Source organism: Rhinopithecus roxellana, chromosome 7 (genome assembly GCF_007565055.1).
Source record: "Rhinopithecus roxellana isolate Shanxi Qingling chromosome 7, ASM756505v1, whole genome shotgun sequence".
Taxonomy (NCBI): domain Eukaryota; kingdom Metazoa; phylum Chordata; class Mammalia; order Primates; family Cercopithecidae; genus Rhinopithecus; species Rhinopithecus roxellana.
Genome location: NC_044555.1, coordinates 150485969 through 150507567, shown reverse-complemented (window position 1 = coordinate 150507567; position 21599 = coordinate 150485969). Strand labels below are relative to the sequence as shown.

The following is a 21599-nucleotide window of genomic DNA, read 5'->3' as shown; positions in this document are numbered from 1 at the left end:
TTTTAATCTAAGTACTATTCTTACAAGGAATTCGATATTTTTAGTCATCTTGTTAATATTCTAGTATCGTGCCCAAGGTCATATAGCTAAGCTATATGAGAGCTAGGATTTGAACCCAAGTCTGTCTTTCACCACTATTTTCATGATTCTATGCTTCCTGTCAGGTTTTGCCTAGTTTTTCATTTTTAAAATTGGTTTTCAGAATTTGAAATAATTTGAGATAGCTCACCCATCCCCTTCTTGAAAACCAGTTGTGTTAGTGTTTATTTTCATTCATTGTTATTATTTCTCAATCATTAGGATTAGGATATAGACTGGATATATCCAATTGGATATGGAATTCTACGTATGTCCTTTAGATCAAGCTTATTGTGTTGTTCAACTTGTCTACATATTTACTCATTTTTCATCTGTTGTACTATCAGTAATTGAGAGAGGTATGGTAACTTCTAACTTCCCATTTTGATGGTAGATTTAGTTTTTCCTTTGGTTTTGTAAGTATTTGCATTAACATATTATTCTCATTTTTTTTTTTTTAGCAATAGATAGGTATAATTGCTAAGTAAGCCATCTTTTCTTTTTTTAACTTTTTTTTATTATACTTTAAGTTCTGGGATACCAGAATGTGCAGGTTTGTTACATAGGTATACACGTGCCATGGTGGTTTGCTGCGCCCATCAACCCGTCATCTACATTAGGTATTTATCCTAATGTTATCCCTCCCCTAACCCCCCACCCCCGACAGGCCCCGGTGTGTGACGTTCTCCTCCCTGTGTCCATGTGTTCTCATTGTTCAACTCCCACTTATGAGAGAACATGCGGTGTTTGGTTTTCTGTTCTTGTGTTAGTTTGCTGAGAATGATACAAACCACCTTTTCTAAAATATCTTTTTATGGGCATGGGTCCCACAAGGATGCTGTATTAAGATACTTCATCTGAGTCTTGACACCTCAGGACTAACACAGAACAAGTTGTCCATCTGAGATTCTGACACTCATGTTACCTGAGCCGTGATCTTCTCAATAGATTATCTTGCCTTTTTGATTATACACCTGGGACTGAACGTAATGAAGCGTCTTAAGTTTTCTTGGGCTTTGGTTTCTCTCTTAAACCCTAGTAGCCACAAACTGGGAGTATCTGAATAGTCATAGCTTTTCTAACTTCACATCTGTCTGGTTTTCTTATTATAATTGTATTTGTGCCTCCATTATTTTCCTGAGTTCTAGTTTTCAAAATATGATGTACTATTTACCATAAAAATATATCACTTGGTTTATTGCATATGAAAGCTGTATTTTTTTTTCATATTTTCCTTTTTGAATTTCTAGAGAACATTAGATGCCATACTGTGGGGAGTAGTAATGGTAGTGAGGTAGGAGGCAGGTTTTTTCTCTAAGATGTTAAGGATAGATTTAGTACCATTATGATCTCTTCTTTGACATGTGGGTTATTTAGAAGTGTCTTTTTAAATTTTCAAAAAGTATCATGATAAGAAATTATCATATTTTAAATTGATTTCTTATTTAATTTCCTCGAAGTCAGAGACTGGTCTGTATGGGAAGGATTATTTTTTTTTTAATTATGGAGACTTGCATTACAGCCTAGTACATGGTCAGTTTTGGGGGTAAATATTCTATATGTGCTTAAAAATAATGTAATTCTTCAGTTGGATATATAAATTTTTCGTATTTCCATTAAATCAAGCTCATTTTGTTGTTCAACTTGTCTATATATTTACTAGTTTGTATCTGTTCGTGCCATTCATAATTGCGACAACAAAGAGGTATATGTTAACCTCTCATTTTGATGGTCGATTTTTCGATTTCTCTCTCTTGTTCCTTTGTATATTTAGTGATGTTTTATTAGTGGATGCATGATTATTATCTCTATGTAGTGATCTTATCTATCCTTTATAATGCTTTTATTGTCTTTTTTACTTTTAGATATTAATATAGCTACCTCAGCTTTCTTTTGGCTAGCACCTGGTTTATCTTTTCCCATCTTTTTACTTTCAATTTTCCCTTCAATTTATGTTTTAGATGTGTCTCTCATAAATGGCACATAACTGGATTTTTTCCTTTTATCCAGTCTGTTAATCCCTGTATTTCAAAGGGTGAATTTTGCTCATATATGAGTTTCATATTCATTGATATACTTGAACTTGTTTTTACCATTTTACCTTTTGTTTTCTCTTTGTCTCAGTTTTTTCTGCATTTACCTTTGTCTTCTTGCCTTTTAATTTTTGTTCTTAATTTGTTTTTTTCTCCTCGTTACTGATTCTGCAAGATCCCATTGCAAACAAGCTGGCTGTTAACAGGGTTAGTGTTGGAAACAACAGCAACCTACGGTGGAAGGTGGGGCTTGGGGTGGGATATGGCTTTTCTGAAAGGAGTCAGATTGGCAAGTGATGGGGAAGAGAAGGCAGGGAGCTGATAGAGTCCATGGCTTATGGTCTTACAAAAATCTTTTTACAAGTATGAGACAAGCATGTCTGATGGGACTTGAGGGAAGGGAAGTGGGAGTGTGAGATGACTGAAGACTTAAATAGAACCCAAAGGGACTAGGTAAAGAAATTGAACAGGCATAAGTAACAGGATTTATGGGTGACAGTGAGGGTTCAGCTGAGGTTGTAGACCAGGAATTATGGAGAACCTGGGTATGGGAGCAGACAAGGCAGGCTAGAGCATTAGCGCAGGTTTGGGATTTTCATGGGCAGTTGTGGCAGAGGGATGAAGGTATACGGATATGGAAAGTACTGGTGAGAGTGGTTCAAATGTTGAGCCATCTGGAATCCAGGATGGGTATAGAGGGAAGATAGATCAGCAGAAGGCAAGTGGACCAAGAGACAACGTGGAGCTCAAGAGACTGTGGTCTTGATAAGGCTGAAGAACAGATACAGCAAGAGTGAGCTGTGGTTGGAAAGTGAGAATTCTTGAATTTAAGATTTCAGAGGGGGCAGTTCTGGTTGGTCAGGCCCATAATGAAAAAGAAAGGGAAGATGTACAATGTTGGTAGTTCCATTTTCTTAAGATACTATCTTCAAGGATCTTCTTACTTCCCTGGATTTTGATATTACTTGGTCTCATTATTATGCCACCATGCCTTTCTCATCACAGTATTCTGCTGCCTCTCCACAGGCACCAGTTTTTTAATCTGCTATGGTTCTCATTTCTAGTGTGCCTGTGCTATCCTTGCTTTTTAGCTGACAGATAACTGGTAATACCTCTTTTATCCAGGAGCCACTGATTTTTTCGCACAGTGTTTCAGCCGTAATCACACATATGGGAATTCATTTCCACAATGCTTTTGATTTGTCTGTTTAGTATTTTATAGTTGCTTTGGTTATAATTCTGCCTAGACTGAGCCTGTAGAGCACCAACTCTAGTGTCAGATTTTCTGGGCTTGAATCCCTGCAATTTCACTTACTTGCTCTTTATTATTGGGCAAGTTGGCCCAACCTCTTCTGAATCCTCATCTATACAATGGGGTAATAATAGTCACTCACTCTTGGTGGTGTGACAAGGATTAAATTAGTTAATATATGTAAGGTACTTGTTTGGCATATAGTCAATTCTCAATAAAGGATACTGTTGGGGGTGACAATGACAGTGATCGCAATATTGGCAGCATATGCAAAATTACATACCAGATATTGCATTAAGTGCTAGGGCAGATACAGAGGAGAAGATTGAAAAAGTCCTTGTTTTCACGGAGGGTATATATTCTCCTTGGTGATAAGAACTAAGAAGACTTCCTCAAGACTAAGAAAGGGTGTGTGAAAGAGGCTTAACATCTTATAGTTCGATAAAGACCAGGAAATATACAAGTTGAGGAAATATTGCAGGAACCTGTATAGCTTTGCCGTGTTGTTTATTTTCTCCACTGTCTTGTAGGGAATTAGTAAAAAAAGAAAAATAAAAAATAAAAAAGTGAAAGGGGCCTGTTGTGTAGTTTCAAAGGAGAGGAGAGAAGGTAAGTGTGATTCTCATTTCCTTTTTCACTCTCTGTCTACCTTGGGCTCTTTGACTCCCATGACTACCAAATGTATATTTTCAGATACAGTTTTTCTTCCTGAGGTCCAGCCCTGTGTCTCCAACTATTTCCTGGGCCCAGTTACTTGGATATCAAGTATGCAACACTAACTTAATAGGGTTAAAACAAAACTTTTTGCCTTACTTCCAAACCTGTTTCTTTCCTTCTATCTCCTATCGCTATGAGGGCTGTCACTAGCCAGTCAGTTGTTTAATCTAGACATGTGAACTAGGCATCTCTGACTTCACCTTCTTCATCCTCTCTGCTCAGTCAGTCTCCCTATTCTGTCAATTCTACTTCTCAAACCTATTCTGTTTTTTCTTGCTGCCTGGCTAAGGCCTTTATCATTGTACTCCAAACATTGTGATTGGCCCTTTAATACACATTATTTAATTTTTTAAACAACGTTTGAGGTGGGTCGTTTTGTAGATGACAAACGAAAGGGTCAGAAATAAAATGACTTCTGCTGGGCACGGTGGCTCTGCCTATAGTTCCAGCTACTTGGGAGGCTGAGGCAGGAGGATCACTTGAACCCAGGAATTTGAGTCCAGGCTGGGCAACATAGTGAAACTCTGTCTCTAAAAATGAAAAATAAAATGAAATGAAAAATAAAATGAAATGAAAAATAAAATGACTGGTCTAATTATTTAGAGACACAGTTAGTAAATCTAGATTGTTTTTTGCTGGAGTATTGTAATAATATCTCTGCCTCATTTGCATTGTTTTCTTTTTTGAGATATAAATGGAAGATATGTATAAAAACAAATTAGAACTATATGAAGTAAAAAGTGAAAGTTGCCCCTTCCCAATTCTACTCACCAAGGGAAACCAATGATAGCAGATATTTTTCTAGACCTTTCTCTTTGCATATACAAATATTTAGATAAATTCTTTATACAAGATCTTTTTTTTATTGTCCTACAACTACTTTTTCACTCATGGCCATATTTTTATGTCAATATGTATGTATCTACTACATTTTTAATAGCGACATAATGTTCCATTATGTGGACATATTGTTTTGTTTAATGATTCCTCTGTTAAAGAACTGTTTCTGTTCTTAAAAATAATGTTGCAGTAATAGTCTTGTGCATATAATCTTGATTGTGCATTTGTATGAATATTTCTATTAGGTAGATTCTTAGAAGTCATATTGCTTGGTGAAGTAGTATACCTATTTTAAATGTATGCACTACCAAATTGTCCTCTGATTTGTCCTCTAAATCGGTCTTTCATATTATAGCTAGAGCAATATAGCTATAATATGTCTTTGTAAAATGAATTTCATCATGTGATTTCCCAGAATCAAAAAGCAACATCAGAGATGTTTGATGGATTTCTATTGTCTATGCAGTAAGTTTTAAGATTAAAAAAAATTTCTTCCAGACAGGATCTTGCTCTGTTGCCCAGGCTAGAGTGGACCACACGTGATAGTATGATCTTGGCTCACTGTAACCTCAACCTCACAGGCTCAAACAATCCTCCCACTTCAGCCTCTCGAGTAGCTGGGAATGCAGGTGTGAACTTTCATACCCAGCTGAGTTTTGATTTTTCTTTTTGTAGAGACTGAGTCTCCCTGTGTTGCCCAGGCTGGTCTTGAACTCCTGGGCTCAAGCGATCCTCCTGCCTCAGCCTTCCAAAGTGCTGGGATTACAGGTGAGAGCCTCCATGCTGAGCCAAAATTCTTAAAATTTTTTAAAAAGTTTTTAAGAGTTATACAGGAAGGGGAGCATCACACACTGGGTCCTATTGTGGGGAGGGGGTGGGGGGAGGGATAGCATTAGGAGATATACCTAATGTAAATGATGAGTTAATGGGTGCAGCACACCAACATGGCACATGTATACATATGTAACCTGCACGTTGTGCACATGTACCCTAGTACTTAAAGTATAATAATAATAATAATAAAAGAGTTATATAATCTGGGCCCAAACTATCTTTCCTACCATTCTTCCCTACCAGGAAATTTGTCCTCTGATAAGGCAAAATCCACCTCTTCTGTAAAATTTCCCATGTACGCTGCTGTCTTTCCTCTCTCTATGCAAGATAGAATGAGTTACTTTCTTCCCTAAGTTCCCATAGCACTTAATTTATAATCCCTCTGATAGCACTTAATGCGTTGTACTGTATTTATGTGTGTCTGTCTCCCCTGCTACTCTGTGATTTTCGTAAGGGTAGGAACTGTGCCTTACTCATCTTTGTATCCCCAGCACTTTACAGAATGCCTGTCAGAGTAGTGCTCAACAAGTATTCATGAATTTGGGAAAGATATCCTGGAGGTAGTGCTAGAGTACTAGTATGATAAAAACTTTGAGAGACAGAGTAGGTGGTGGAAGTTTTGAAGCATAGCAGAAAGCTGACTGACTCCTGGGAGAATGGAAGCTGGTCAGGAATAGAGAGCTGGGCCAAAACTGGCAGGAGCCTTCATGTGCTTTTCTCCTTCACTGCAGAGACCAGCTGCCTGGTTATTTGGGTTAATAGGCTTGAGATTTGAGAACATTTAAGGTATTAAAAATTGGATGATTGAGGACTCACTTGGTGGAGGGGGAGATTGACTCAGCTGTTCTATGTTCTTTCCAGACTAAGATGCATATACTGAATAACCAATCCTTTTCCCAGAGTCATGAATAACTTTTTCTTTCTGAAAAATCAAGGACTCTTCATTTTCAGGGCATGATTCGGATGGGAGTAGGAAGAGTAAATAGGTCAGATACTTCTACTTTGTCTCTTTAGCTTGGCTCAAGGGGAAAGTAACCTATTGAAAGGGTTTAGGGCTGTGGGCCTATTCTTGAGTAAATCATCTGTGTGAAATTAGTTCTTTTGTCATTTCAGGGAACTCTGGTAGCTCTCCTTGTCTGGTTGTTTTGAAGAAAGAAGAGTAGAAGAAAAAGTTGAATGAATCATGTCGGAGTTACTGGACCTTTCTTTTCTGTCTGAGGAAGAAAAGGATTTGATTCTCAGTGTTCTACAGCGAGATGAGGAGGTCCGGAAAGCAGATGAGAAAAGGATTAAGTAAGAGTTCCCCAAAACGCTTAGGGTCCCAGGCCTTTGACCAATGATGTCTGGGCTTTTCCTTATGTCTCCCACCAGACTTTCGTAGGAATTTGTATATGTGATGTTTACCACTACTTATTGGATCACATTGGGCTCTGAGTTTGTTGCTTCCACAGAACCAAATAGTCTTATTCTGTTTACCTTTCAACCCCTCTCCATCCAATCTATGTATATCCTGAATCCACTTATGCTTCTTTTTTGGGTCTTGGCAGGCGACTAAAGAATGAGTTACTGGAGATAAAAAGGAAAGGGGCCAAGAGGGGCAGCCAGCACTACAGTGATCGGACCTGTGCCCGGTGCCAGGAAAGCCTGGGCCGTTTGAGTCCCAGAACCAATACTTGTCGGGGTTGTAATCACCTGGTGTGTCGGGACTGCCGCATACAGGAAAGCAATGGTACCTGGAGGTGCAAGGTGTGCGCCAAGGAAATGTGAGTGTCACCTATGGCTGAATAGAGAGGAGATGAGGCCCTGGTTGTGGTGAGAATTTCTTTCCTTAGCCTTTATTAGACAAGAACCATTCTTTATCCATCTGTCATTTTCTTTTATTTCTTCCCAGAGAGTTGAAGAAAGCAACTGGGGACTGGTTTTATGACCAGAAAGTGAACCGTTTTGCTTACCGCACAGGTAGTGAGCTAATCAGGATGTCCCTGCGCCACAAACCTGCAGGTACTGGACCTGTCTAGAGATAGTTCTTGGTATGGAATCCTAGTGTATTCTGACTGGTGGCATTTTAAATCCATGGGCTCAGCCAGTTTGTGGAGAATCAAAGATTGTATTGTCATCCCTTCTGCAAGCATGGTGTACTTCAGGGGATTTGCTATGAGGGTTGTTCCCTTTTTTTCCTACTCATAACCACCACCCTGGCATACTTTTGTTTGTCTTGAAGTGAGTAAAAGAGAGACAGTGGGACAGTCCCTCCTTCATCAGACACAGATGGGTGACATCTGGCCAGGAAGAAAGATTATTCAGGAGCGGCAGAGGGAGCCCAGGTAAGAATCAAGTAATTGTTTAAAGAAATGCTTACAATATCCCTTTAATTCTTTTACTATTCTTTTTACTTCTTCTGTTTATAAAATAATAGATGTTTATTATAGGAAAACTTGGAAAGTACAGAAAATAGTAAAGGAGGGAAAAAATCATTCCTAATCCCACTGCTCATATGTAGACATTAACATTTTGGTATATTCACTTAGTTCTTTATTTTTTACAGTTTGCAGTCACCTTTCTCAGGTTGAATAGTTTGTTCTTTATAAGAACAATTTGAAGACAAATAAAAATAACACATACTCATTATTTAAGCAACAAATCACCCACATTCCTACTACCCCAGTTTTCACATTATGTGGAAATTATTTCATGTATCTTCTATGTATATACATAATGGGTTGACCGGATGGAAAAACTGAAAAATCCTTTTAATATTGGATCATAGTATAATAAATTAAAATCGTCTTGTTTAATTTTACTTGAATTTAACAGAATAAAACACCAAAATAAAATGAAAGAATAGCTCATCTTCAGACAAATGTTTTTTTAAAGTAAAAGATATTAGTTGTTAACATTCCTCTAAGCTTAAGAAAAAATATTATGAAAGCCATTGAGCAGTTGGCCACTTTTTTAGTGGATCTTTTTTGGTAACAGCCTTATTGAGATATAATTCACATACTATACAATTTGCCCGTTTTTTGTGTACAATGCAATAGTTTTTAGTCTATTCACTGAGTTGTGCAACCATCCCCTGAATCAATTTTAGAAAATTTTCATCACCTCAAAAAAAAAAAAAAACCCTTTACCCTTTTAGCTATCACCCTCCCTGATCCTTAAGCAATCACTGGTCTACTTTCTGTCTCTATATATTTGCCTATCCTGGGTATTCATGTAAATGGAATTATACAATATGTGGTCCTTTTTGACTGACCTCTTTCACTTAACATTAGCATTTTCAAGGTTCATCCATGCCATAGCATGTATCAGAACTTCATTCCTTTTTATAGTCAAATAATACCCATGATATGTATTTATCACATTTTATCTGTTCATCTGTTGAAGAACATTGGGATTGTTTCTACTTTTTGGTTATTAAGAGTAACACTGGGCCGGGCGCGGTGGCTCATGCCTGTAATCCTATCACTTTGGGAGGCCGAAGTGGGTGGATCACGAGGTCAGGAGATCAAGACCATCCCGGCCAACATGTTGAAACCCCATCTCTACTAAAATACAAAAAAAAAAAAAAAAATAGCCAGATGTGGTGGTACGTGCCTGTAGTCCCAGCTACTTGGGAGGCTGAGGCAGGGGAATTGCTTGAACCCGGGAGGCGGAGGTTGTAGTGAGCCAAGATCGTGCCATTGCACTCCAGCCTGGTAACAAAGTGAGACTCCATCTCAAAAACAAAAACAAAAACAAAAACAAAAATGTAATACTGCTATGAACTTTCATTAAGGGTTTTGTGTGGATGTATGTTTTCTTTTCTTTTCTTTTTTTTTTTTTTTTTTGAGACGGAGTTTTGCTCTTGTCGCCCAGGCTGGAGTGCAGTGGCACCATCTTGGCTCACTGCAACCTTCACCTCCTGGGTTCATGCAGTTCTCCTGCCTCAGCCTCTCAAGTAGCTGGGATTACAGGCATGTACCACCAAGCCCAGCTAATTTTCGTATTTTTAGGAGAGACAGGGTTTCACCATGTTGACCAGGCTGGTCTCGAATTCCTGACTTCAAGTGATCCACCCGCCTTGGTATCCCAAAATGTTGGGATTACAGGTGTGAGCCACCATGCCTGGCCTGTTTTCATTTTTCTAAGATAGATACTTTGGAGTTAGTGGTCATTTTAAAAATCTACCTGTTTCAATATTTAACATTATCAGTGGATGCTTTACTGTGAAAGAGGAAGCAGTTAGCTTTCTTACACTTCCCTCCAGTTGTTTTCTTCTGTCCCCACTATTTGTTACTCAAATTATTTTTCCTTTGTCAGGGTTTATAATATTTACATTCTCTTATATAACCATAAATCATCTGTCTGTGGCCAGGCGCGGTGGCTCAAGCCTGTAATTGCAGCACTTTGGGAGGCCGAGGCGGGCGGATCACGAGGTCAGGAGATCGAGACCATCCTGGCTAACATGGTGAAACCCCGTCTCTACTAAAAATACAAAAAATTAGCCGGGCATGGTGGCGGGCGCCTGTAGTCCCAGCTACTTGGAGGCTGAGGAAGGAGAATGGCCTGAACCTGGGAGGCGGAGCTTGCAGTGAGCCAAGATCGCGCCACTGCACTCCAGCCTGGGTAACACAGCGAGACTCCGTCTCAAAAAAAAAAAAATTCATCTGTTTGTTTTATCTGTTTGTTTCCTTTTAGTTTTATACTTAAAAGGATTGTATGCTTACAACCAGGCCTTATACCACAACTTCTCTATTTCTGATTTATTTCTTGGTTTTCTGGATTTCATCATTGAGGAGTTCCTTCAAGAAGAGCTTGCAGGTGCTATATTTATTGTATTCTTACATGTTAAGAATGTCTTCCAGGTGCCTTTATACTTGAATGGTATCTTGGCTGGATATTATATTCTTGAGCCACATTTTCTTTCCCTCAGAATGTTGTAGACATTGTTCCATTGTCTTCTTCCATTGAATGTAACTGTGAAGAAGTCTGAGGACACCTTGACTCTTGTTTTTCTTTCTTATGGATGAGAGAGAGAGAGAGAGAGAGAGAGAGAGAGAGAGAGATTAGACTTGCCTGAAAATTTTCTTTTCTTTTTCTTGAAGTTTAGTAATTTAACAAGACTGTAACTCAATGGTGATCATTCTGTATCATTTTTCCCTATATGTGATATACCCTTGATGAGTTCTTTCTTCATTGCTGGAAAATTTTTCTGTATCATATCTCTGAACTCTCTTTCTTTCTGTTTTATTAGTTAAGTTCTCCACCTCAGAGATACTGGATTTTCTTATCCTCTATTTTTGTCGTTTTCTTTTATTAGTGAATGGAATAGGAAAAATGGTGAAAGCAACTAACTGTGATTAGCCCAAACCATTCCTTCATGCTATTAGTTTGGTTTTCAGTTTATTTCCCTTCCCATGCCCTGTTCCCTTCCCTTCCTTACTTTTTGCTGCTTCCAATTTAATTATTTGAGTAAATTATCTTATTTAGGTTTCGATTTGTTCTTTGCTCTAATCTTCTTTCTCTTATTTTGTTTTATCATCTTGTATTTGAATTCTTGCACTTTATTGAATTTATATTATTAGTTCCCCTGTAGTGTAAAGCACTCACATGAAACCTACTTGTTTTACTAGGGTTAATTCTTCTCCAGACACAGTTCTTCGGTTCTTCATCCATCTTGCAAATTGTTTTAATTTCTCTCCACCCCATGGCTATTTATATATCTGCCAGACTATTTTACTTCATTTCACTCAACTTTAATATGGGAAGTTTTCTCTGTATCTTTTGTTTCCTCTGATACAGTGTATGTGAATTCTTCTTCTTACCTCAACTTGAAACAATTTATCTTTTTCCCATTCCCAGCTGTACTTTAGTTTAAGGACTGAATATTGCTTTTTATATTTCTTTCCTTGTAACCTGAAGGGGTGGGTGCAGAAGGCAACTTGGGGTCCTGAGTTTTGGTCTCTTGAAATTCTCTTAAATGTCCTGGTTCAGCGCTTACCTGTCCCAGATCTGGGTTAATCCCTTAGCTCATACCAGTGCCCTGGGAGATGACATTTTGCAGCAGTCTTGTCTGTCTCTGTTGGGGTTCTACAGTGGTACCTGGGGCTATAAATCTTGAAGACTTCTGTTTTTCTTGACTACTCACTCACTTAATCTGCAAATTGCTACATTGGAAGGGATTACTTAAGGAGCTTTGCTGAATTAAATCTTCTGTTTTCATAGGCATGACTTTTTGAAATCTGTGACTTGAGGCTTTGTTTTTGACTCATTTGGTTGTGGCGGTGAATTTTTAGCTTTTGTATGGTGTGTGTGTTTTTTTCACAAACTTTCACTCACCCAAAGGGAAATGACTATCACGTTTCATATGATTGTTGAAAAACAGTATAGAAATGTATAAAGTAAGTCCTCCAGTAACCTCACTGCTTCTTCCCCAGATAATTATCGTTAATAGTTGTGAATAGTTTTCGCATGTGGACTACCAAACTGTCTAAATATACATATATGGGTTGGGTTCCTAAGTTTTTAATTTCTTATTTTTAAAAAAAGGATGATCCTATATACATGTTAAGTGAAAAAAAGTAAAAGAAAAAGAGCTGTAAAAACTCAATAATATAGACAATCGCATAGAAAATGCACAAAATATTTGAACAGACATTTCACCAAAGACAGTATAGAGATGTCAGATAAGCACATGAAAAGATGCTCAACATCTTTAGTCATTAAATAAATTTGAACTAAAAATCACAATAAGATACTACTACATACCCACTAGAATGACTAAAATTAAAAAGACTAACCATGCCAATTGTTGGTGAGGATGTAAAACAACTGGATTTAAAAAAATTTTTCTTTTCTACATTTACTCCTTGCCATTATAAACAACTAGAATTCTTATACACTGCTGGTGGGAATGTACAATGGCATAGCTAATTTGAAAAGCAGTTAGCAGTATTTTAAAAAGTTTGTTGTGCACCTACCTTGTGATTAAGTCATTTCATTCCTGGGTATTTACTCAAGAGAAGGGAAAACATATGTTTGTACAAAGACTTCTACGTGAATGTTCATAGCAGCTTTGTTTGTAATAGCCCAACACTGGAAGTAACCAAATGTCCATCAGGAGGTGAATGGATAAACCGATTAGTTTATATGATGGAATACTACTCAGCAGAGGAAAAAATGAACTATTGATACATGCAACAACATGAATGAATCTCAAAACAATCATGCTGAGTGAAAGAAGCCAAGCAGTAAAGAGTACATACTGTATATGGTTCTGTTTGTATAAAAATCTGGAAAATACAAACTAGAAAGCAGTGACAGAAAGCAGATCAACACTTACAGGAAGGGTGGGAGGGATTAGAAAGGGGCAGGAGGAAACCTTTGGGAGTGATAGATATGTTCATTAACTTAATTCTGGTGATAGTTTCGCAGATGTCTACATTTGTCAGAATGTCACATTGCACACTTGAACATGTGCAGCTTATTTTTGTCAGTTATTACTCAAAGTGTAAAAGAAAAAAAATTGTAGAAAGATATAACATGAACATCTTTCTGTGTCAGCACCAAGGATCTGTTTCATTCTTTTGACATCTGTATGATGTTTCATTGTATATATGGACTGTGATTTTTATCTACACAGCCTTGGGTGAGTGACTCATCTGTTCCAGGTGATGAGGCCCCCTTTTTTCTTTGTGAGTTAAGGATAAGAATGGCTTTTATTTGCTGAACCTGATTAACACATCTGACATCATCAGTCAGAATGTAATTTCTGAAACCTACTGCTTCTGGTTGTCTGTGATCTCTTGTCTCATTGGACCCAGAAGACTCTTATTTATCCTAAACATGAAAACAGATTAAGTGACCATAAATGATCTTTCCCATGAAATTATGGAGCCTCAGAGATAATTTAATTCAACCACCTTATTTTTGCAGAAAAGAAAGCAGGATAAGTGATTTACCTGAGATCATACAGATAGTTAGAGTCCAGGGCTCCCATCTCTTAGTCTATTTTTTACTGCACAGATGTCAAATAATTGCTTTTTTGCCCTTGGGTTGTTTGTATTAGCTCTGGATTGGTATGTATTAATCTTTTGGAAAAAAATACAAGCAAAAAACACTCTCCATGGACCATCGTTAAAAGTACCTTGCTGGAGGAATGGTTCTGCTTGGGTTTTTTTGGTGGGGGTGGGGTTGGGGGCAAAAGGGGAAAAAGGACAATTCTGAAGTAAAAAGTGAAATCAAGCCCCTCTGCTATATCTTATACCATACAGCTAATATATCTTTTTTTTTATTTTTATTTTTATTATACTTTAAGTTCTAGGGTACATGTGCATAACGTGCAGGTTTGTTACATATGTATACTTGTGCCATGTTGGTGTGCTGCACCCATCAACTCGTCAGCACCCATCAATTCATCATTTATATCAGGTATAACCCCCAAGGAATGACTGATATTTCACCTCTTGCAAGTCCTAGGATTTCAACCCTGCTGTCTGTTTTCACAGAACTGTTTCAAACATCATGTGCCAACTTGGAGAGTTTATTCGTTACTGGCTAAGACATTATATATTTTGGTTACTTCATTCTTTGTGCATCTATTTGTTTGTTTGTTTGACAAATATCTATGAATGCCTACTATGTGTCAGGCATTGTTTTAGACCCTGAGATACACTGGTGAATACAAGGCCCCTTGTTTGTGGGGCTTAGATTTCTGGGGTGGGAGATAAACAGATAGTCAAGTAAATGTATGGTATTTCAGACGTTGACAAGTGCTGTGGAGAAAATGAAGTAGACCAAAGGTATAAGGAGTGCCAGGAATGAATGTGTGTACATATACTGTTTTCTTTAGGATAGCCAGGGCAAGTCTTAACAAGGTAACATTTGAGCAAAGATATGAAACAAATGAGGGAGCAAACCCTTAGGGTATCTGGGGGAAGAGCATGTAGATAGGGAAAGAAGGAGGTATAAAGATCCTAGGGTGAGTTTTTGTTTGGCACTTTTGAGTAATCTGAAACTGAGTGAGCAAGAGAGGCTGAGGAAGGAGATGAGGACAGAGATGGGGTGAGAAGCAGATCATGTTAAGACTTTGGTGGCACTTGTAAGCATTCTGTCTTTTACTCCAAGTAAGAAGGATGGCTCTGAGGGACACAGCCTTATTTTGTCTTCTTTTAAAAAATGGAGGTAAAATTTACATAACATAAAATCATTTTACCGATTTTAAAGTATAAAGTTCTGTGATTGTTAGTACCTTCAGAATGTTGTGCAACCATCACCATGATCTAATTTCAGAACATTTTCACCATCCCAAATAGAAACCCGATAGCCATTAAGTAGTCACCTCCATTTACCCCAGCCCCTAATCTGCTTTCTGTCTCGATGGATTTACCTAATCTAGACATTTCATATAAATACAGTAATGCAATATGTGGCCTTTTGTGTTTGGCTTCTTTCAATTAGCATAATGATTTCAAAGTTCATCCATGTTGTAGCATGTATCAGAATTTCATTGTCTTTTATTGATGAATAATCCATTATATGAATGTACCACATTTTGTTTGTCTAGTCATGCATTGATGGACATTTAGGGCATTTTCACCTTTTGGCTATTAGGAATAATGCTGCTATGAACATTCATGTAACATTTTTGTGTGGATATATATTGTTCAGTTCTGTTGGATAGGTATCCAGGAGTGGAATTGCTGGGTCATATGATAGTTCTATGTCTGAAAAGCTCATTTTGGCTGTTGAGGGAAAGCCAAAGCCAAGGGAAGAAGCAGGATTAGTTAGGAGGCTACTGCAACCATCCAAGAGCTAGATGATGGTGGTTTGGACCAGAGTAATGGCAGTGGAGCAGTGAGAACAGATCAGAGTCTAGGTATACACTGAAGAGGATTTGCTGAAAGATTTGATTTGTATTGTGAGAAAAAGAGGAATAACAGACGAATTTTAGCATTTTTGACTTGAGAGATGAAAGAAGGGAATTGCCATTTGATGAGACAGAGCAAAGAGCAGTTTTGGGGGAAGATTAGGGCTTTGGTTTTGGGCTTGCTGTGTTTGAGACATCCACGTGGAGACATTGAGTAGGCCATTGGGTAAACAAGTCTGGAGTTTGAGTAAGAGATAAATTTGAGGCCGGGCATGATGGCTTACACCTGTAATCCCAGCACTTTGGGAGGCTGAGGCAGATGGATCACCTGAGGTCAGGAGTTCAAGACCAGCCTGGCCAACATGGTGAAACCTTGTCTCTACTAAAAATACAAAAATTAGCCAGGCATGGTGGCACAAGCCTGTAATCCCAGTTACTCAAGAGGCTGAGGCAGGAGATCGCTTGAACCCAGGAGGTAGAGGTTGTAGTGAGCCGAGATCGTGCCACTGCGTTCCAGCCTGGGTGACAGAGACTTCATCTCAAAAAACATAAAAAATAAGTAAAAATACATATATTTGAGTTATTAGTTTATTGAGGATATTTAAAGCTATGAGACTAGATGAGATCATTTAGGAATAATTCTAGATAGAGAGGAGGAGCAGCCCGAGGAAGAAGTTTGGACATAATCTAAATATTAGAGGTCTATGGGAGGAGGCAGGACTAGCAAAGGAGACTGAGAAGCAGCAACCAGTGAGGTTGGAGGAGGAAACCAGGAGAATGTGGTGTCCTGGGAGCCAAGGGAAGTTACTTGAGATATTTGAGGAAGAATGAATTTTTTTCTCCCTTTTTCCTGCTGCTCTCACTAATTCTTTGAGGTAAGGGGCCCAGGAATGGTGTCCTTCCTTTGAAAGATAAGAACTGGTGTTTTGAATGCCCAGAGTCATCCATCATTAAGGCGATTAAGCTAAAAAAAAGAATTCTGGTCACCTGAATACTGTCTTCTAGACATACTGCTTATTTATGGATATATCTCAGTCCCACTGAGGACATTTATTCAGTGATTCAGTCAATAAAAATTCTTGAGTGCGTACTCTATGCTAGTGTCTTTTCAAGGCACTGGGAACACATTAGTAAATAAGATAGGTGGTCACTGATCTTATGGAACTTTGCCGAATGGAGGAGAAAGACTTTAATTTGTTTAAATTATTGAACCAATTAAATCATTTGTTTAAAATACATAAATAGTTACATATGTGGTGACTGTTACTAAGAAATTAGGATGCTGTGGGAGCGCAGAGGAAGGTTACTAATCCAGACTTAGGATGGGGGCGTGGCTAGAGAGATCTGGAGGAATTAACATATAAGGAGAGACCTGAAGAAGGAGTAGATTGAGCCAGGTGAAGAAAAGTGGCCATTGTGAAAAGAATATCTTAGGCAGATAAAAGAGGGAAGATGGAGAGCTTCAGGATATTCAGAGAAACAAAATAACTTTGTCTTTCTAAAATATAAAGCTTGAGGAGGAGTAGGGGGTGAAAGATGAGGCTGGAGAGGGTGAGCAGGGGCCAAATCATGAGGATTTTTTTTGCCATGCTAAGGAGTTTCAGCTAAATCCCAACAGCAATGGGGAACCACTGAAGAGTTTTAAAAGTATACTCAGGGCCGGGTGCAGTGGCTCATGCCTGTAATCCCAGTACTTTGGGAGGCCAAGGCAGGCGGATCACGAGGTCAGGAGATTGAGACCAACCTGGCTAACACGGTGAAACCGTGTCTCTACTAAAAATACAAAAAAATTAGCCGGGCGTTGGGCACCTGTAGTCCCAGCTACTCTGGAGGCTGAAGCAGGAGAATGGCATGAACCCAGGAGGCAGAGCTCGCAGTGAGCCGAGATCGTGCCACTGCACTCCAGTCTGGGAGACACAGCGAGACTCTGTCTCAAAAAAAACCAAAAAACAAAAAAGTATACCCAGCTGGGCACCATGGTACATGCCTGTACTCCCAGCTACTCAGAAGGCTGAGGCAGCAAGATTGCTTGAGCCTAGGAGTTAGAGAGTTGTGTACTATGATGGTACCTGTGAATAGCCATAGTACTCCAGCCTGGGCAGCATTGTGAGACCCTATTTCTTAATTAATTTATTATATGTTTAAAGTATACTTATATTTATTTTAGAAAGATCACTCAGGCTACGATTGTGAATGGATTGGAAAGAGGCCTGACTAGAGGCAGGAGAACCTGCTTCCTTTCAATATTGGCTCTTGGTTTTATTCTAGTGTGCTATTTGAAGTGCCAAAGCTGAAAAGTGCAAAGAGTGCATTGGAAGCTGAGAGTGAGAGTCTGGATAGCTTCACAGCTGACTCGGATAGCACCTCCAGGTAGGGTTCCCCCCATTTCCCTCATCTCCTCTAAACCCAAGTTGTGATTTTGTTCTGCAGCATCAGTGTTCCTGACTTCTGTCCTCAGGAAGTTGAACGAAGTATTTTCTGTGTCCTCACCAGAAGTCTTTTAAGTAGCACATCTACCTATTTGGCTCTGAGCACAGCTTCTTGGAACATATTGGCATCCCTAGTCAGTTCCCCCAGTACCTTGGAGTATTCTTCTTAGCCCAGTAGCAACTGATGCTGCTGTCCCTTAAGAATGAGGGTATGAGTGTTTGTGTTTGTGCAAAGTTGCCTCTCTGATCTTCTGCATTCCTTCCAGGTAAATCACATGCGAAGTGTACCTTCTGAATTTGGTTATTACGATGACCCAAGCCACTGGCTCTCCTTCTGTAGAGCTTTGATTCCTGGGTAGAAGGGGAAGGGTAGGAGGTGACTTAGTTATAACTTCTGAATCTACCTCCAGGAGAGACTCTCTGGATAAATCTGGCCTCTTTCCAGAATGGAAGAAGATGTCTGCTCCCAAATCTCAAGTAGAAAAGGTAAGTTTCAGGTTATTGAGCCACCTTCCTCCCCTCCCTTCCTTCCCTTCCTCCTTCACCTCCCTGTCTCCCTCCATCTTTCCCTCCCTCCCTCCCCCTCACTCTTCTCTTCCTCTTTCTTCCCTCCCTCCCTCCCTCCCTCCATTCTCTTAGGCAGAATTTAAATCAGGACTTTCAACTAAACAAATTTCAGTTCAGATTCATTTGGGAGCATTTTCTAAAGTTTTGGTTGAAATGTGTGAGAAAATATGTTTTGTACTATTTCTAGGCATTTAATCTTTCCTTTAAGTTTGTCATAGTTTAGTGAAAATCTGAGCCTTATTCTTCTTAAGACTGTCATTCCTTACTCACTCCTTCTTCCTATCCATCTGTCCTTTTCCATTTTCTTGCCCTTGTTCCTTCCTAGGAAACTCAGCCTGGAGGTCAAAATGTGGTATTTGTGGATGAGGGTGAGATGATATTTAAGAAGAACACCAGAAAAATCCTCAGGCCTTCAGGTAACTGGTTTCCCTTACTGGTCTTTTGGGACTGAAGTTCTGAGTACCCTTGATGGGCTCTTGGTATGAATAAGTCTCTTTGATTTGGTTTTTTTGGTCTTCCCCTCAGAGTACACTAAATCTGTGATAGATCTTCGCCCAGAAGATGTGGGACATGAAAGTGGCTCCTTGGGAGACAGAAGCAAATCCGTCCCAGGCCTCAATGTGGATATGGTAGGTGCCCTTATATTTTACTTGGTCACTACATGAAATTTTACTTATCTGGAGTTGGCTTTAGTACCTGATATTCTCAATCAACCTATTTAATTATTTAGGAAAAGGCAACATGAAACTTGATACCCCCAAGTTTCTAAAGTAAATCTGGTTCCTGATTTGCTTAAAGGAAAGGACTGTCTTTGCTCTTTTTTTTTTTCTGTTTTCTTTTTCTCTCTTTTTTTTTTTTTTTTTTGAGATGGAGTTTCGCTCTTGTTTCTCAGGCTGGAGTGCAATGGCACGATTTTGGCTCACTGCAACTTCCACCTTCTGGGTTCAAGCAATTCTCCTGTCTCAGCCTCCTGAGTAGCTGGGATTACAGGTGTGTGCCACCATGCCCGGGTAATTTTTTATATTTTTAGTAGAGATGGGGTTTCACCATGTTGGCCAGGCGACCCAGGCTGGTCGCAAACTCCTGACCTCAGGTGATCCATCTGCCTCGGCCTCCCAATTTTTTTTTTTTTTTTTTTTTTAAGAGAGAGCATCTCACTCTATTGCCCAGACTGGAGTGTAGTAGCACAATTATAGCTCAGTGCCACGTTGAACTCCTGAGCTCAAGCTATCCTCCCACCTCAGCCTCCTGAGTAGCTGGGACTATAGGTGTGAACCATCATACCCGGCTACTTTTTTTTTTTTTTTTTTTTTTTTTGAGAGATGGGGGTCTCACTGTATTTCCCAGCCTGGTCTCAAACTCCTGGGCTCAAGTGATCTGCCCGCCTCTGCCTCTCAAAGTGCTGGAATTACAGGCGTGAGCCACCACACCTGGCCATCTCTTTTAGTTTCTAATAAATTGCTGGATATATGGCTGGGGCTCAAATAAATACTTCTTTTGATTAAAATGTAAAGAGGGTTGGGGAAAGTCAAATGGAAAAGAGTTATAGCTTATATGAAAAACATTAAATATTCTTATCTTATTCTTTTGAGATATGAGAAGGATGGTTGGAATAGAGCTGGGAACCCTGAAATGGGAAGACATGTAAAAAGAAGGATATGAGGCTGGGCATGGTGGCTCACGGCTGTGATGTCAGCACTTTGGGAGGCTGAGGCAGGTGGATCACCTGAGGTCAGGAGTTCGAGACCAGCCTGGCCAACATGGAGAAACCCCGTTTCTACTAAAAATACACAAATTAGCCGGTTGTGGTGGCAGGTGCCTGTAATCCCAGCTACTCTAGAGGCTGAGGCAGGGAGAATTGCTTGAACCCAGGAGGCAGAGGTTGTGGTGAACTGAGATTGCGCCATTGCACTCCAGCCTGGGCAACAAGAGTGGGACTTCGTCTCAAAAAAAAAAAAAAAAAGAAAAAAAGAAAAAAAAGAAGTATGTGTGCATATGCATACACATGGCAACTCGGAGCTTTAAAGGAAAGATATTATTCTCTGAAGCTAAAGAAAAGTTTTTCTTTTATTAACTCTGAATCTATATTTATTGTTCCAGGAAGAGGAGGAGGAAGAAGAAGAAGACATTGACCACCTAGTGAAGTTACATCGCCAGAAGCTAGCCAGAAGCAGCATGCAAAGTGGTTCCTCCATGGTAAGTTCTATTAGATCTGTGGTTACAGGCATGTTGGGGTACTAGGAAGAAAAGAAGCACCTCCTGAGAGCAGACTCAGAACCTGGGGAAACCATCCTAGTCACTCTTTTCAGGTAAGTAAGATCATTTGTTTGTTCCTATCCTCAGTTTAGACTATAGGTGCTTAGTGTACATCTAGGTGACTTCCTGAGTCCCCACCTGGAGATTATTACATTAGATAATTAAGGCTTGGGACATTTTTCCTCACAGCTTTGTGAACAATAACCTTAACTTATTCTCTGAAGGGGTACCCAGGCTATGAAGTGAGCAAGATCAGATTTCTTCATCATAGCCCATTCCAAATTCTCAACATTAAAGGAAAGTGACTGTCATGAAAGGGGCTCTGGCAGGGTTAATCGACATCAGGGTGTGGTTAACAAGTAGTAATACCAGTCAGGATAATGCAGTTAAAGGAACATTTAAGAATCAGGGCCTGGTTCTGTCGTAAGCATGAAGATTGATATTTAGGGAAATAGGAACAAGGGTGAACAGAATTTGTTCACACTCACACATGGGAAGAGAATGTCAGCTCGCATGACCGATTACTGCCAGAGAGGAAGGTGCCTTTTCACTTCTGGTGGGGTTTCCTCCCTCCCACTCACTTCCAATTCTGGCCAAATCTCTTTTCTCTATAGACCCTGATAGACATAAGGTGGATAAGAGAAACCCACAGATAATTAAGGCACTTTGTTTTAGTTAGTGACTAGCCCCCTTCTAGCTGGTGTTTTAGTGTATATAACGCATTCCCCAAATGGACTTACCTGCGC

General features: G+C 39.3%; 1 protein-coding gene across 6 annotated transcripts in view; it reads left to right on the top strand.

The window, feature by feature from the left end:
- The window catches only part of SYTL4 (synaptotagmin like 4), a 56584-nt gene that overhangs the window by 21887 nt on the left and 13098 nt on the right, over window positions 1-21599 (top strand). For all 6 annotated transcript variants that reach the window (XM_030934311.1, XM_010380180.2, XM_030934309.1 and 3 more), the window contains 9 exons: window positions 6868-7047; window positions 7302-7517; window positions 7646-7755; window positions 7976-8078; window positions 17870-17971; window positions 18441-18516; window positions 18923-19013; window positions 19123-19226; window positions 20698-20793. In XM_030934311.1, the coding sequence (XP_030790171.1) occupies window positions 6938-7047; window positions 7302-7517; window positions 7646-7755; window positions 7976-8078; window positions 17870-17971; window positions 18441-18516; window positions 18923-19013; window positions 19123-19226; window positions 20698-20793 (1008 nt within the window). In that variant the 5' untranslated portion in view covers window positions 6868-6937. The remainder of the gene's footprint in view (window positions 1-6867; window positions 7048-7301; window positions 7518-7645; window positions 7756-7975; window positions 8079-17869; window positions 17972-18440; window positions 18517-18922; window positions 19014-19122; window positions 19227-20697; window positions 20794-21599) is intronic.